General features: G+C 46.9%; 1 protein-coding gene across 2 annotated transcripts in view; it reads right to left on the bottom strand.

The window, feature by feature from the left end:
• The window catches only part of LOC119181829 (neprilysin-1), a 45,003-nt gene that overhangs the window by 19,097 nt on the left and 8,881 nt on the right, over positions 1-17,025 (bottom strand). The window contains exons 2-10 of one of the 2 annotated variants that reach the window (XM_075875157.1): positions 13,204-13,302; positions 12,555-12,596; positions 9,965-10,126; positions 8,225-8,305; positions 6,670-6,878; positions 4,024-4,218; positions 3,698-3,784; positions 3,417-3,547; positions 1,668-1,893 (exon numbers count right to left, since the gene is read on the bottom strand). In XM_075875157.1, coding sequence (XP_075731272.1) covers positions 1,668-1,893; positions 3,417-3,547; positions 3,698-3,784; positions 4,024-4,218; positions 6,670-6,878; positions 8,225-8,305; positions 9,965-10,126; positions 12,555-12,596; positions 13,204-13,294 — 1,224 coding nt within the window. In that variant the 5' untranslated portion in view covers positions 13,295-13,302. The remainder of the gene's footprint in view (positions 1-1,667; positions 1,894-3,416; positions 3,548-3,697; positions 3,785-4,023; positions 4,219-6,669; positions 6,879-8,224; positions 8,306-9,964; positions 10,127-12,554; positions 12,597-13,203; positions 13,303-17,025) is intronic. The other variant, XM_075875158.1, reaches the window with a different exon arrangement.

The following is a 17,025-nucleotide window of genomic DNA, read 5'->3' as shown; positions in this document are numbered from 1 at the left end:
AATGCAAGTTACCCAAATTCACCACCTAGTTAGACTGTGAATAAGACTGACTCGAATAGTTAGTCATTTGTATATGTTATTATAGTAACCCCGCAAATAGAGGTTTACGCATGTTCTGTTTATGTGCGTGTGCGTTGCCATATCAAGATGATACTGTTCCAAAAGAATATGATAAAAAAAACGAAGCGGCATTGTCCCCGTACATTAATAATTGGCTGCTAGCTAGTTCATGTAACTCTACCGTTGCAAGTTCGAATCACGGCAACATACTTATAGAAATAAGATTATATGGTCACATATATATACAAAACATCAAAACTACGACATGGCAGATTTCCACTGTAGCAACAGCTTGAAGACCCCTACATCGGGAGAGCACACCTTGTACTGGTTATAGCAGCCATAAAATTTAGAACAATTGAGGATTTCTGCACATAATCGTGTGCCTTTAAACTTGTTACTCAAGCGGGTTAGGGGGAGACAGAAGGTTAGATGGGCAGATGAGATTAAGAAGCTTGCGGGTATAAATTGGCAGCAGCAAGCACAGGACCGGGTTAACTGGTGGATCATGGGAGAGGCCTTTGTCCTGCAGTGGACGTAGTCAGGCTGATGATGATGATGATGATGATGATGATGATGATGATGATGATGATGATGATGATGATATATGTGTCATTACGTAGCAAGAAAATTCTGTTCCAAGGTAGTCAATAAAATTAACGCCTACCTAAATTTTGCTCACGACTCTCACCGTTAGGACGAAATATACTGCGTCAGCTACGATAGATCTGGCAATACTAGTTACTTAGTTGAAAACGCCAAGAAGGCTTCCCTGGTTAGTAACGGCAGAAGTTACAAGCTGTACTAGCTGCTGGCTAGTAAAAATATGCCGCGAAGGTAGTAAAGCAAGCTGGAAACAAGTAAACGCACGCGTTTGCTATCTTATTACTAACTTTTTTTTTCTAAGAGTGCACGATTCGTGATCTAAAGCACACTGCTTCGCCCCATCATCAGCATTCATTTCGCATACATGCGTGATTTTTCTTTTTTTTCTCTCATCATCATCATCATCATCATCATCATCATCAGCCTGACTACATCCACTGCAGAACAAAGGCCTCTCCCATGTTGCGCCAGTTAACCCGGTCCTGTGCTTGCTGCTGCCAGTTTATACCCGCAAACTTCTTAATCTCATCTGCCCACCTAACCTTCTGTCTCCCCCTAACCCGCTTCCCTTCTCTTGGAATCCAGTCAGTTACCCTTAATGACCAGCGGTTATCCTGTCTACGTGCTACATGCCCGGCCCGTGTCCATTTCTTCTTCTTGATTTCAGCTATGATATCCTTAACCCCCGTTTGTTTCCTAATCCACTCTGCTCTCGTCTTGTCTCTTAAGGTTACACCTACCATTTTTCTTTCCATTGCTCGCTGCGTCGTCCTCAATTTACGCTGAACCCTCTTTGTAAGTCTCCAGGTTTCTGCTCCGTAGCTAAGTACCGGCAAGATACAGCTGTTATATACCTTCCTCTTGAAGGATAGTGGCAACCTACCTGTCATAATTTGAGAGTGCTTGCCGAATGTGCAAGCAATCTCTCTTGTGTTTCCCTAAACTGAGATATGAAAGAGAGTATGCCGACATCGTTCCTGCTGAACGATAACGCGTGTTACCTCTTCCTTGGCCTCGTGGCTGAACTTGTGCAGCACGTACAGGTAGCCCACGCCGTCGGGGATCCCACCGTTGACCGCGTCGACGCATATTTCCCACCTGGGCCGCTCTTCGCGTACTCCCCGTCTCACTTTTCGGAGCTCGAAGGAGGCGTTTCGGTACGCCTTCGACCCGACGTCGGCCCAGCTCAGCATGCGTCGCAGACCGGCGTAGTTGTACACCGTGTACCTGGGAAAACGTTTAGGTGATGGTGCACCTTTTTAGTTTCCCCGCATGGAAGAAACGTCGAGCAGCATTCTCCGTGTTATATACGGCACTCTTTTTTTGTGCTTTTGTTTGCGTACTCCAATTTTCGTACGCTGCCACTGCTTCCTCAACTGTAACAAGCTGGGAAGCCTAGCCAAGCTTACAGGAGCTTTTTCTTCCCATGGCCTTTACTTGCTGAAGGGGAAAATTTATTTATTTATTTATTTATCTATTTATTAATTTATTTATATATATATATTACGTGCTCGCTTCACTAAACTACTTGTATTAAGAGAGGTAGAAGAGGAGCATAGAAGTACTTAATTCTTGGCCATTTCCCCACAGTGAGTGCGCTCCACAGTTAATAGGTGCGCAACAAGAACAACAACGACATCAACATGGAAGAACATCTTGCAGCATTGTACAGAACTAGGCACTACAAAGAAATGTCATTTTTCGTTATTATGCATGCAGGCATAAAATTTCGCTCCATCCGGCTGTGTTCATAGTGAGGAACCCCTGTTGTAATATGAGCTATCCCTCAATTTTTTTACATGCGTACACTTAAAATCAAACTTGTCTAAACCGGCCAGCCGTTCGTTGCACCTTTTTTTTCTTTTTTTCTGAAAAAAAAGTTACGGGAAAGACGCCGGAATGGTACGTACTTCTACCACGTGCGAAATGCTTGTGCTGCGAATATAGCATGAAGGAAAGCTTGTGGCTAGCGCTCAGAGGTTCTGAGCAGGCATAATACGTACTTTTCATCCTTTCCCAGTTGTGAAAATCATGATCAGCATGGCTTCATCAGGGGCTTTTGACTCTACTTGTCCTAATTGTGGTGAGGTTGGTGACTTTGCTCATGTGCTCTGGCGGTGCCCCTCGTTACGGGGCCCAAGTCGGGTCAGAGGAGAGGATTGAAATTTTGCCATACGAAGTTCAATGTTGCTACCACAACTACAGGCTGTCCGGAGAGTCCACTATGTGGCGGGTTGCTCTAAAAGAGTAGCGTTTCTCAGGACCCAATAAAGTTCTGTGTGTGCCTGTCTGTCTGTCGCCTGCCTTGCGTTTCGCTATAAACGCCTGATTTGTAGTGTATGTTGTACGCTTCCATACAGTTCGTGTTTTAAGGCACTTTACAGCTATGTTCAAGCCTATCGTGTTTCAGCCTATCATTGATCACTACTAACGCCACATCAAAAGGCATGAGAGTCTATGACGGCCAAACTTAGCCCTTGCGCCGTTAAAACTCACTAATCATCATCAGTCATTATAAACATTAATGTAATCATTTCTACATTGTCACATCACATGAGACAGTTGCATACATCTGCAGAAAATGAACTGAATGAAACAGGCGTAAAATTGAATAAGCTCGTTTCTGCGCATTGGCGCATCACTTCTCACACGCCAATCTAGATAACTTATTATAACACGTTAAAAAACAAACAAACAATACACGCTTGTTCTTGAGATGCCACTGTTACTTTGATTGCTTGATCACTTACGGGTCGGCACATCGTAGAAATTCGTTGAGTTTCGTGTAATAGTCCAGAGCGAAAAGTTCTATAGTCTCGTTACGAGCTAATGTAATGTTCGCTTGACAAAACTCTTTCTGTAATAATGCGCGAATGGGTATCTGCAAAAAAAAAACGAAAATATTTTCTGTCACTATGATTGTCAATATGTGCTATCTTAATATTGTTATATAAAAAAGAATGCTCTATAAAAAATATTAGGATATGATATTTGGCAATTAGGAAGCGCTGGAGATTCACATGATGCTTACGTGGGAAAAGTTTTTTTCCAATTCGTCCATAGTGACCCGGTTATACAATTCTAATATGTTTCTCATTTCTTCGGGAGGTTTCGTCATCTGGAAGGGACAAGAGTTTACTTACTATGAGTAAATAGCCACGGAGAGCGCATGTTCAAAGTTGTTTCCACGGAAACGGATTTATGGATGTAAATACATTAATAATTTTTATAGTAGAACGATTTGCTCAGAAGCGAGTACAAAAACCAGACTTTAGATAAAAATACGTCGACAGGCAGCAATATTCATTACAACAGTCAAAGAACATATTATTACATGAAAGACAAAAAAGAGCTTACATTGGCCAGCTGTCCCTCGAATGCCAAAAGCTCGCCTGCAAGTTTTTCGAGTTCTTCGTCGCACAGGTGAGGCTTCATGAACTTCATTGACACTTTAATCAGCTTCTTGTAGGCAGCGATGATCGCCTTGCTGCTGTTGCTCGTTTGATTGATGAGCTGATTTCTACCCACCATCGGAAACGACAGCTGATCGATCTGAAAAAGTGAACGAAGGAGAGCGCGTATCAGAGATTTTCAAATTATCTGGTGAACTCCGTGCTGTTGAGTTATTTTGATGAATAATACGCAAAGAAGAAGGTAAAAGTATGAGCTAGTTTAGGTTCGAACGGCGAAATGCTGTTAGAGTTGGCAGTGCAGTAAACAGGTACGAAGCAAAAACTACACCCTTATTGGCGCTTTTCATTGCAGTAAAAATTGGGGTATAATTCAATGAGCGATTTGGGTGCACGTTAAAGAACCCCAGGTGGTCGAAATTTCCAGAGACCTCCACTACGGCGTCTCTCATAATCATATGGTGGTTTTGGGACGTTAAACCCCACATATAAATCAATCAATCAATCAATAATTCAATTAGCCCGTGCAGTATTACTGATGAACGCACAACCAAGAACGAAAACACATTTCGCGACCACCGCGAGCACTGTTCCTCCCTAGGCGGGCACGATGAAGAGTTCGAACGGTCAAGTTCTCGTGGAAATATTCGTCATGACAGACGCCTTTCGCGCATCGACCGATAGGCCAGAAAGCTTTTGCCGCTGGGATTATCTCACGTCGAAGGCACCGTGCGTCACAATTATGGGGAAGGAGCTTATACACCTGTGGTAGAGTGAACGAGGCAGATGCATAACCTTTTTCGCCTGCATAAAGCACGTCTGTGTGCTTTACGTAGAAGTACGTACTAGAGTAACTATATCGCCCCCTTCCCGCGAAGCGGCCTTAACGTGACACCGAGCTGGAACCGCTGGAAATGTTGCCAGTGAACCGAGTCTGTCTTCGCCTTGTCGCAAACGTAAGCGCGCTTTCAGATGCTCTAGAGAATATCTGTCATCTCCTCCAAAGTTAAAACCCTTTCATTGTGTGGTGTATATTTGTCAACACCATTGGACATCTCGACCACACTCCCTATCGCATGTTTCGAGAGGCACACCTCTCCCTTTCTGGTGGGCGGAGTATTAAGAGGACAATAGATTGGCGGGAGCTGCCGTCCCCACTTCCCTGTATATAGCGTCTCTCTGTTAGCGGGCGCGGGGCTCTAAAAGCTGAAGGTGTCTGTAGAGAGATGTGACATACGGAGTGAAATGTCGATTCAAGCGATCCCTATTGTAAACGTATGTTCTTATACGAGAACGCATTCTCCTCACCGGTAAACATCGGCTGTGTGGACGACGACAGGAGGGGCCACCTATCGAAGCGACACTCGCCGTATGCCTCACCTTAACAAGCATCGCATTCTTGCTCATGCCAGCAAGCAATGACGAATGCTCGCGTGTTTTGATGTTGTCGATGCTTCTTCAGTGATGAAGCAAGTGTATTCTCCGGCTCGATTGATTGATATGTGGTGTTTGACGTCCCAAAACCGCCATATGATTATGAGAGACGCCGTAGTGGAGGGCTCCGGAAATTTCGACCACCTGGGGTTCCTTAACGTGCACCCAAACCTGAGCACACGGGCCTACAACATTTCCACCTCCATCGGAAATGCAGCCGCCGCAGGTGGGAATCGAGCCCGCGACCTGCGGGTCAGCAGCCGAGTACTTTAGCCACTATAGACCACCGCGGCGGGGCGATTCTACAGCTTCTATCTAACCTGCAACGCTCCGTTGTAAATCTGTCAAGTGCTAATCTTCCGTTCGATGTGGCGGGCTGAGCACATGACTTTCTGAATGTTTAAACAAATTGATTGATTGATATGTGGGGTTTAACGTCCCAAAACCACTATATGATTATGAGAGACGCCGTAGTGGAGGGCTCCGGAAATTTAGACCACCTGGGGTTCTTTAACGTGCACCCAAATCTGAGCGCACGGGCCTACAACATTTCCGCCTCCATCGGAAATGCAGCCGCCGCAGCCGGGATTCGACCCCGCGCCCTGCGGGTCAGCAGCCGAGTACCTTAGCCACTAGACCACCGCGGCGGGGCATGTTTAAACAAATATATGTCATGTTAACGTGAAAGGCCTAGATACTTCGTCAGACGTGATAACTGACCGTCGCCGTGGTCGGCGTCAGCGTGAGTGAATAACAAAGAAACACGCGATGAAGTCGTGGAGACGTCACACATCGCTATAATTTCCGACGTCATAATGACGAAATTTCACATGACGTCACGTCATGACGTAATCACGTGACATTGTCGTCGCTTGGTTTAAGATGGGGTGGTTCACCGAGGCTGTAAAAAAACGGTGTTGTGGAAGGGAAAGCACGAAACGTGGCTTTGACGGAAAATTGACCGCCGATGGTCAAGAACCACGTTTGATGGAGAAAGCTTTCGAAGGTGGGACCGATACATCAATTAAAACGAATAATAATAATAATAATAATAATAATAATAATAATAATAACATATCTTTTCGCATTTCAGTTGTCAGGTGAATTCATGAGAAGTCATGTGCGTTTTTGTTTTCTTTAGTGTCATTTCCATGGTTACCTGAATGACGTAAGCGCTGAGATTTCGCGAATCCCTTCCCACGCCAGCCGCAAGAACGGTCGAACTTTTCGTCTTGCTCAGGACGGCTGTTGCGTTCGGGGCGTCCTTCTCCACGCATCCCTGTGGGCGTATTTTCGGCCACTCGGCAAGTCCAGAAGCGTTCATTATATCGAGGACGACGTCGCGTCGATCCTCGAGATCCGGAACAGCTGTAACAGAGGAAATGGCGTAAATGTAGAGCCGCTGCATGCCGGGAAGTTCAAACAGGGTTCCCCCTCCCCCCCCCCCAAAAAAAAAACGCGACTGAGAGAAAAAAAAAAGTCGGAGTGACAGTCATGCGATGATGAACGTATACGTAGATTTTTGCTCTCTTCTAATCCCCCCTTCCTTGCCCCGCCGCGGTGGTCTAGTGGCTAAGGTACTCGGCTGCTGGCCCGCAGGTCGCGGGTTCGAAACCCGGCTGCGGTGGCTGCATTTCCGATGGAGGCGGAAATGTAGGCCCGTGTGCTCAGATTTGGGTGCACGTTAAAGAACCCCAGGTGATTGAAATTTCCGGAGCCCTCCACTACGGCGTCCCTCATAATCATATGGTGGTTTTGGGACGTTAAACCCCACATATCAATATCATTCTAATCCCCCCCCCCCCTCCTTGGCATAGCTCCGCGCGCTTTCTTGGATGACAGGAAAGAGAAAAAAACTCTTTCGAAGTGTGACGAATCCCTGTAACCCCACCTGCACTTGGTCTACATTCTTAAAGGTAGGGAGTGCAAACAAGGACGCAAAAATGAAGTCAGAACTCCACACAGTGAAATCAAATCAAATCAAATCAAATCAAAACTTTATATTTGCATAGCGTGGTTACAGTGTGAACCATATACAGAAGAGGGTTCCAAGGTCAGGGGACCGTACCGAGGCCCTCTGTGCAGAATGACCAAATACAAGCTATTAAATAGGCACAAAACTGTACAAATATCCAAGTCAACAACAACAAAAAAAAAATCACCGCCCGACCACTCCGTACGAATGGCGAACCAGCGATAGCTGAAGCGTTTGGTCCCGGTGTTTAGCAGTGGGTTCAACCCGACACTGCATTCGAGCCTTTCACAATTACTGCCTACATGTTCGTGCTTCGAAATGAAGTAATTGACACGCGTTTCACTTGAGTTTACCATAGTGTTTGTTTCACATGTCGCACATTGTGCGTCGCATGATCACGGTCACGAAAGAGTGTATAGAAGGGTTAAATGCGTTTCGCACTGCGTTAATCACAGTGGTTGTTTTCGAACCGTATCGAACTTTCCAGCCTTACTGTTGGTGGCTGCATAAGCTCTGGAATAAGCTCGACTTTTCACGTGTCGCGCTCAATATAACAAAGTGATCCACTGCGATCGTGAGGCTTCTCGAACACACAGGCGCGGTTGGCGACAAACAATTGCTGGCACTGTGTGTGGGTGTAAACCGAATACAGCGAAATTGAAACAAGAAACGCGCGTGGCAATACTCGGAGAAAATTTTTGGCGAGTTTCTCAATAAGGTGTCTTGAAGATTCACTCACCCACACATGCGTTGTAGACCAGTACAACTTTGTCTGTCACATTTTGGTTCTGTTCAACGAGGCTCATGTTTCCCAGAATGTCTGATTTGACCAAGTCCGATGGCACCATTTATGGAGTAGTTTAAACATAAGAGAAAGAGGTAATGTATTAAATATCTGACCTTACCAAAACACGTATAGAAATATAGTGGCATTCAATTTCATTTGTGCTATACCCGCGTAATGGTTTCTGATTTCTGATTACAGTGAAGAGTAATTAGGTTTCATGCACATGTGTGCATAAAACCTAATTACTCTTTACCTAATTACTCTTTACTTAATTACTCTTCACTTAAATACTCTTCATAAAACTTGGAAATATAATGGAAATATAATGGAAATATAAAACGTATAGATATATAATGGCATTCAATTTCATTTGTGGTACCCCACGTAATGGTTTCTGATTTCTGATTACATACAGTAAAGAGTAATTAGGTTTCATGCACATGTGTGCATAAAACCTAATTACTCTTTACTTAATTACTCTTAACTTAAATACTCTTCATAAAACCTGGAAATATAATGGAAATATAACGGAAATATAATGGAAATATAAAACGTATAGATATATAATGGCATTCAATTTCATTTGTGGTACCCCCACATAATGGTTTCTGATTTCTGATTACAGTGAAGAGTATTTAGGTTTCATGCACATGTGCGCATAAAACCTGATTACTCTTTACTTAATTACTCTTTACTTAATTAATCTTTGCCTAATTACTCTTTACCTAATTACTCTTTACTTAATAACTCTTCACTCAATTACTCTTTACTTAATAACTCTTTACTTAATAACTCTTCACTTAATTACTCTTCACCTAATTACTCTTCATGAAACCTGGAGCGTCAATTCACCTACACCTCGTCGTCCACCTCGGTTGCACGGTGGTTGCGGTGCTCAGCTGCTGACCCAAAGGTCGCGGGTGCGATTCCGGTGGTCGAATTTTGATTTAGGCGAAGTGGTAGAGGCCCGTGTACGGTGCGTCGTCAGCGCACGTCAAAAGAACGCCAGATGCTCGAAATTCCCGGATACCTCCACTACTGCGTCTCTCATAATCACATCGTGGATTTGGGACATAGACCGCCTGATTTGGGACATAGACCGTATGATCAAGAGTGTCATCGTAACTCGCGCAAGTAAAAAACCTCCCAAGCATTTCCCCGACGGTGAACATGGTTAAGTGCGAATACACGGGGTGATGCTATGAGGGGTATTTATTAATTCGCACTATTATATTTATTAATCACACTATGGTGCCTTTATGGTGTAATGGTTCCTGGGAATTGCAATTTGATCACACGGGGGAGTTTACGTTAACTCACTGGCGAATGCCAACGGATTTTAACTTTACTCCCCCTCACGAGCCGCTCTCGACGGGAGACTGAGAGAGAAGGCGGGCGCGCGAGAGAGAGGGGTGCGCGCGCAGCTGCAGCGAGCGAGGAGAGCGGAGGAGCGACACGCGTTACTGACACCGATATCAGCGTCGCGTCCGTGGCTTATTCGGTAGAGCGTTGCGCTGCGGCCCGCCAAGTCCTCTTTCTTTTAAAGATAGAGAGAAGACTGCGGACGCCGCCGACGGCGGTGGATGGTTTGGGGTCGCTTATAAAGTGTATTCACACTTAAAATGCACTACAGCTGCGCACTGCGTCGTACGTGCCTTCGGACGTTCCGGAAACTGTAACTCGATGACGTACCTCGGAGCGTTGCCCTCAGCTCGTCGGTTAAAATGGAGAAAGTCCCCAGAGATGGTTTGGTCTTTGGTATCGTATGTTTGGCCATCCATCCACCGCAGGCATAAGCGTAGAAATCGGTGCACGGGTCGACGGACGTGTTCAAATACTCGTTGATCAATTTCGCTGCGGCGAAAGAAAGAAAAGAAGAAGCACATATTACTACAGAAGTAGGGGTGGGTGAGTATTTGGGCGTTTCGAATATACGAACGAATATTTCAGTACTTGAATTCGCTTTGGAGAGAATCCGCCCCACCGCGGTGGTCTAGTGGCTAAGGTACTCGGCTGCTGACCCGCAGGACGCGGGATCGAATCCTGGCTGCGGCGGCGGCATTTCCGACGGAGGTGGAAATGTTGTAGGCCCGTGTGCTCAGATTTGGGTGCACGCTAAAGAACCACAGGTGGTCGAAATTTCCGGGGCCCTCAACTATGGTGTCTCTCATAATCATAATGTGGTTTTGGGGCGTTAAACCTCACATATCAATCAATATTTGGCGAGAATCCAGATTATTCAAAGTTTCAAAGAATTTGAAAGGGACGATTATGTATATTCTAGCCCATACACCCCCTGTGAATGTGGTTTTGCTGCAGCGTAAGTTTTGTTTTGCTGTGAAACCATTTGTCATAAAAAAATCGTATTTGTTTGTAGCCACACGTCAAGTTTAGTAGCGCTAATTAGCCTCACCTCAACTAATCTTTTAACATTTAAAAGCGTTTTGTACGGGCGTTTTAAAACGCTGCCTAAAGTACCAGCTATAACGTGCACTGTTATGTTGTGCTGTAAACGGGCCACATTTCCGTGCCCGGCCCGGGTCCGCTGACCACGTCGAAGGCCCGCTTCAGCCCGACGCTAAAGTGTTGCGAGCCCGTCTATCCCGATTCGGTTCGATATTGGGGAGGCTAAATCTGACGAATAGGATGTCGTTTTCCGATAATGTGCCATTGTATGGGACATATCAAAATGAAACATGGGCAGACCACACCTGACGTTCGCAGAGATGGCCCTACGTGGTGGAAAGCGATGCCGGCACAGCGTATCTATTTCGAGCTTGATTAGGGCTTTGCAGCCGATCCGGCCGATGAAAATCGATGCACACAGAGGCCGGCCCGGGCCCGGGACGAAAAGGCGTCGACCTACCCGGCCCGCAGTCCGGACTCTGGCTTTCGACCTACTCGGAGCCTGCAGTGCACACCTTGTTATGCCAGCGAGTCCTCGTCAAACGTCCGTGCCTCTGAAAAAGGCAATCTGGGTCAAGGCCAGCCCGCAGTCTGCCTGGCGCGATCACCTCGACGGCGTGAACACGCGCGGCGCCCCTCTGGCCCATGTGCAGTGAGTCAGCTGCGCACGTGACAGCGAGCCGGCGGCCGCGTGTCTGGTGGTCTGACGCATGGCGCGGCGGCCCCCATTGGCGGAATCTGCCCTGACGACCAGCGGCGCTTCTGATTGGACATTTTGGTTGGACCCGGTGTAAATAAAAGAAGCCCTGCGGCGCGTCGCGATCGGAGGTCCTAGGAGGGGAGTCCCCGTGTCGGAGAGCCGACATGTGTGTGAGTCAGCGGTCTTAGGCGAAAGGCTGACCTATGTGTTAGAGAGGAGAGCTCGGCTCTTCGAGTCTCTGTCGGCCCCAGTGCCGAAATTGTAACGCCTCTGTATATATGCTGTACATAAACCTTGTTTAACTCACCGTCGTCTCGTCCGCTCGTCTTATCAGCTCTGCGCAGAAGCAGTCGCGAGCTGATAAACATACGCTACCAAACGGCTGGTGACCTTCCCGGCGAAGTTGGAAGCAGTGGCGCCTTCGAGGCCGTGTTGGCGTCCCCGTCTTTCGCAACAGTGGTGGCTTCGGCGGGATCGGTCCGTCGTTCGCAACAACCTCTAATACAAATCTGTCTACTATTAAAAGTTGCTGTTTACTATTGAAAGCTGCAAAAGTAGTATTCACACGTGCCTAGTTCCAATTCTTGAGAAAAAAAAAGTATGCAACTTAGTTGAGTCAAGCCAGAAATACTTATTTATCGTAACAATATGTGATATTCATTATAACTGTTCCAACCGTTCGATTCAAAATCACAGGGAGAAATCACTATTCGGTACGAATTAGCCTCGAACCTCAAACTATTCGCTCATTTCCAAAGAAAAAGGCATTTCGCATCTGTTTCAAGATCGTTCAATAACTGTAAAAGCACACTTCGGCTTTTGTAGCGGAGCTGATATAGCCACAGAGCCTCCTTGCCACTCCGGCTGACGTGGTTATCGCACTCATGCAATCGTAGCCGCACGTGCCTCGAAAAACTCCGCTCCCGCTCCCGTTCTCGCGATCAAGGGATTTATCCGCGCCTTACTACGAGGTTGACTTGGCGCGTTCTTCGGTGGCGAGAGTTTCAAAAAATTGCAGTAAATCTATAGCGATGTAATCGGGCCATTCGAATTCCGTTAATCGAGCGTGAAATTACGGCATACGAGAAGAAACCTTACCACGCTGGCACAGACAGTCGTATCACAGACATTATACTAATCGAGCGTGAAATTATGGCATATAAGAAGAAACCTTACCACGCTGGACGCAGACAGCCGTATCACAGACATTATAGGGTTCTGAAACAAAAAAAAAACATAAAGCAGTACCAAACAGTAAACCCATGCTTCCACGAAGTGCGACTACAATTGTTGTGACAATCTCGAAAACTGCAGAATTTTTTTATGTCTTGTTATATCAACGACGCAAAAGTGTTCAAGGAGCATCTGAATGATCTACCGCTAATTTCGGATGGAGCTTAAAACTTCACTACTGCCACGTATTTCGTTACCTTAGCGCACAAACACGGCATGGTATTGTTGGTCAACTAAGATTTTTCACTGGTCAGTGTGCAGAGTTTCGTGGAAAGTGTCTAACTCCCAAGTAACGTTCAAATCAATATTGGCGCAATTCGTTATAACCCGTAGTAAATGTAGTAAAACGTTCGTTTAGTAACCAGCAGTAAAACGTCAGTAACACGTAGTAAAAGTGTCAGTGGTCAGTGAAGGCTGCAGTCACTACCTCTTTCTCTCTCTCTGTCTTTGTGTGTTTAACTATCGTTTACTACACATTGACGATATAAACGTCGAGATATTTGGTCAACTAGCTTCTCGCATGAAATAATAGCGGCGCCTGGCGACAGTGGTGTTATGGCAAACGATGGAAGGTGACATTCAGTAAACTTACTTTTATTTTGAATAGTTTTTGTTGAAGTCGAAAAAATAAGGCGTCCCCATACTAACAGGAACCCCAATACTGCAACGCTTTCGACTTGCATGGTTTCACCTAGAAGTAGTGAGAACAATTGTTATCGAGAACATTGCGTTTTAGTGCATGGTTAATTTACATTTGTTTCCACGATACATCTTTCGAGGGTAATACAATTCACTTTTTGATGAGCGTATGAAATTTATTACATGCAAGAGCCCGATGCGAATCACCCGAAATTTGAGTCAGTCCTGTAAGTAATAAACTAAAACATAGAACACAATCCGTGGTTTGATCGATCGTGTATTAGTGTATCTAGGGTTGTGTTGGTGGATTGGTGTATCTATCTAAGGTGCATCTAGGGTTGAAGCCGTGCAATTATTTCAGGAGCAGGGGTCCAGTGGTTTCACTGGGATTCCGCAAAGACAAGTGGGTTTCGTGTATATATATATATATATATATATATATATATATATATATATATATATATATATATATATATATATATATATATTGTAGTGCATTGTAGTGAAGAAGTTGAGTGCTACTCAGAAAGGCAGGGGGTATGACACAGTCGGTGAAGAAGACGACGTTTGGTTGGCTGGGTACTCAGGCTAGTTCCGCCATTACCGCTTGACGTGTCGTGACCGTTCTCCTGTTTTATAAAAGAGTGCCACTCTAAAACGCGTCATTATAATTGGTGGAGAGTGCTGGGCAACGCCTAATCCTGGAAGTGCGAAACCGTACGTTGCCTCCAGTTGCTACGATGTCCACGGACGACAATCAGCAGGCGGCCGCCTCGGCTCCAACTACTGCAGCTCCTGTCTGTCTCAGCTCCTTTCGGCAACGCGATTCGCCTACCTTCAGTGGAACCGATGACAAAGACGTGGAAGACTGGCTCGACGAATACGACCGGGTGAGCAAGCACAACAAGTGCGACGATGCGCACAAGCTTACTGTCGTCCAATTTCATTTGACCGACGTCGCCAGTCTGTGGTACCGTAATCACGAGAGAGACCTCCCCACCTGGTCGGCCTTCCGAACGGCGTTTGCGGACTTGTTTGGCCGTCCAGCGCTTCGCAAACTACGGGCCGAACAGCGCTTGCGTACTAGGGCTCAGCAGAATGGTGAGAATCACACCAGTTATATCGAAGATGTGGTCGACCTTTGCCGGCGTGTCAACTCGGCCATGACAGAAGCCGAGAAGATCAAACACATCTTGAAAGGCGTGACTGACGACGCATTTCAGATGCTTGTCGCCGGAAGCCCGGAAACGGTAGCGGAAGTGATCCAACTTTGTCAGAGCTATGATGAGCTCTGGAAACAGCGTGACACCACTCGTCGTGCCAGTGTGCCATGTGCAAGAATCTCCGCTTTAACGTCGGCTGGCACTGCTATAGACCACACCACTTTGCTTCTCGAGATCAAGCAATTTGTACGAGAGGAGGTCGCACGCCAGTTGTCCCTCGTGCCTTATACCTCCGAAGGTGCCCCATCTACTTTAGCGCCATCAATACAGCGAGTAGTCCAGGAGCAAGTGTCCGAGGCGCTACCAACAGATCACGCACCACCTGTGGCTGCTCCATTGACCTATACCGAAGCACTGAACGGAACCCGACGTCCGCCTGTCACGAACGGCCACGTTTCTTTGTCGCGAACGCCTACGTCCACGCGCCCCTTTGTCGTACCGACTGAGCCTGCGTACCAGGCTGCCCGTCCTTTCTCCCGACCACCACCTCCACGCTTTCAGAACCCTTGGCGCACTCAAGACAACCGCCCCATATGCTTCGCCTGTGGAATTGCGGGTCACGTGGCACGATTTTGTCGACGGCGCGAGTTTTTCCTGCGTGGCGACGTCAGGCCCAACAATTACGATTTCCCACCGCGACCGGAGCCTGCTGTATATGGCGACACTGCCACCATGGACACATTTTCACCTCGCCGGAACTTCAACAGACACCGGTCGCCTTCACCTCAACGCCGTTCCCTCTCCCCTATGCTACGTCGACCTCGCCCTGTCCCTGAGGAAAACTAGGAGCCGCAGTTCCGGGGGCAAGAACTGCGGATCTTTCGAAGTCCACAAGACCTTGTTTTTCGCCGTCCAACGTCATTGCTGTCTCCGTTGAAGGTATACCTGTTTTTGCATTGGTCGATACTGGCGCCGCAGTGTCTGTAATGACTGAAAAACTTTGCCGTCGACTAGAAAAAGTCACAATGCCTCTTCTCGACTTTGTTTTGAGCACTGCGGGCGAGCAACGAATTCGCCCTTTTGCTGCACGCACAGCACGTGTCGTTATTGCTGACAATATTTATGTCGTCGAGTTTGTAGTGCTCCCGCAGTGTTCCCATGACATTATATTAGGCTTGGACTTTCTCTGCACTCATCATGCCGTCATCGACTGTGCTCGCGCCGAAGTGGAGTTCGCGCCGTTATGCGACGCTGCTTCACTCGACTCGTCCCTTTCACCTGCAAAAGTTGTCGTTGCCGCCGACACTTCGATACCCCCGTTCTCGTCCGCCCTAGTTCCGCTTTCCTGTGACGTCTCTAGTGGCTCAACTGTTCTTTTTACGCCTTCTGATACCGCTGTTCGCGGCAAGTGTTTCCTGATTCCTTTCGCCGTTCTGAATGTTCACGATGGATCAAGTGCAATTTATGTTTCAAATCCGTTTCCCTCGCCTTCCAAGTTACTGTGCGGAAAGCGCATGGGCTTTGCCGATGACATTGATCCCTCGAGTGCACGTGTAGTTCCTGACCACTCGACTACGCTACCTATTGACGTTGTTGATTGTTGCGCGTCATCCTCTTCCCCATCATTCACCGACGCAATTCCGCGCTGCATCGACACCAACCTTATACGGCCCAGCAGCACACCGACATCATCGCCCATCTCGAGCGCTTCCGCGCCAGCTTCGACCACCAGCAACTGACTTTGGGCCGTGCTTCCACAGTATCTCACAAAATCGACACTGGCCTTCACGCTCCTTTACGTCAGCGTCCGTATCGGGTATCGGCATCTGAGCGTCGCATAATCGCGGAACAAATTGACGACATGTTGAAGCGAGGTGTTATTGAGCCCTCTAACAGCCCGTGGGCCTCCCCAGTTGTTCTAGTCAAGAAAAAGGATGGCTCAATAAGATTATGCGTCTACTACCGCCGGTTGAATAAGATCACGCGCAAAGATGTTTACCCGCTACTTCGCATAGACGATGCCCTTGACTGCTTACAAGGCGCGGAGTTCTTCTCGTCACTAGATCTGCGTTCAGGTTATTGGCAGGTTCCCATGGCTGAGGCTGATCGCCCCAAGACGGCTTTTGTTACCCCTGATGGCTTATACGAATTTAACGTCATGCCATTCGGGCTCTGCAATGCGCCTGCCACTTTCGAGCGCATGATCGACAACATCCTCCGTGGCCTGAAATGGCAGACATGTCTGTGTTATTTAGACGATGTCGTGATATTTTCAAGCGACTTTTCAACGCATCTTCAGCGGCTCGAGACAGTGCTTACTTGCCTCGCCGCCGCCGGTCTACAGCTCAACTTGAAGAAGTGCTGCTTCGGCGCTCGAAAACTCCTAATTTTGGGCCATGTTGTATCTAGAGATGGCATTCTTCCAGATCCGATGAAACTCCGTGCCGTTGCCGAATTTCCTAAGCCGAAGACCTTAAAAGAACTTCGCAGCTTTCTCGGTTTATGTTCATATTTTCGTCGTTTTATTCGCAACTTCGCCTCCATAATGTCGCCCTTTACTAACCTTCTTGCCGGCAACAACGACCTTTCTATAGTTGGTCGTCAGCTTGTGA

Source organism: Rhipicephalus microplus, chromosome 10 (genome assembly GCF_043290135.1).
Source record: "Rhipicephalus microplus isolate Deutch F79 chromosome 10, USDA_Rmic, whole genome shotgun sequence".
Taxonomy (NCBI): domain Eukaryota; kingdom Metazoa; phylum Arthropoda; class Arachnida; order Ixodida; family Ixodidae; genus Rhipicephalus; species Rhipicephalus microplus.
Note: the sequence above shows the minus strand (reverse complement) of the source record. Positions and strands in the feature narration are given on the sequence as shown.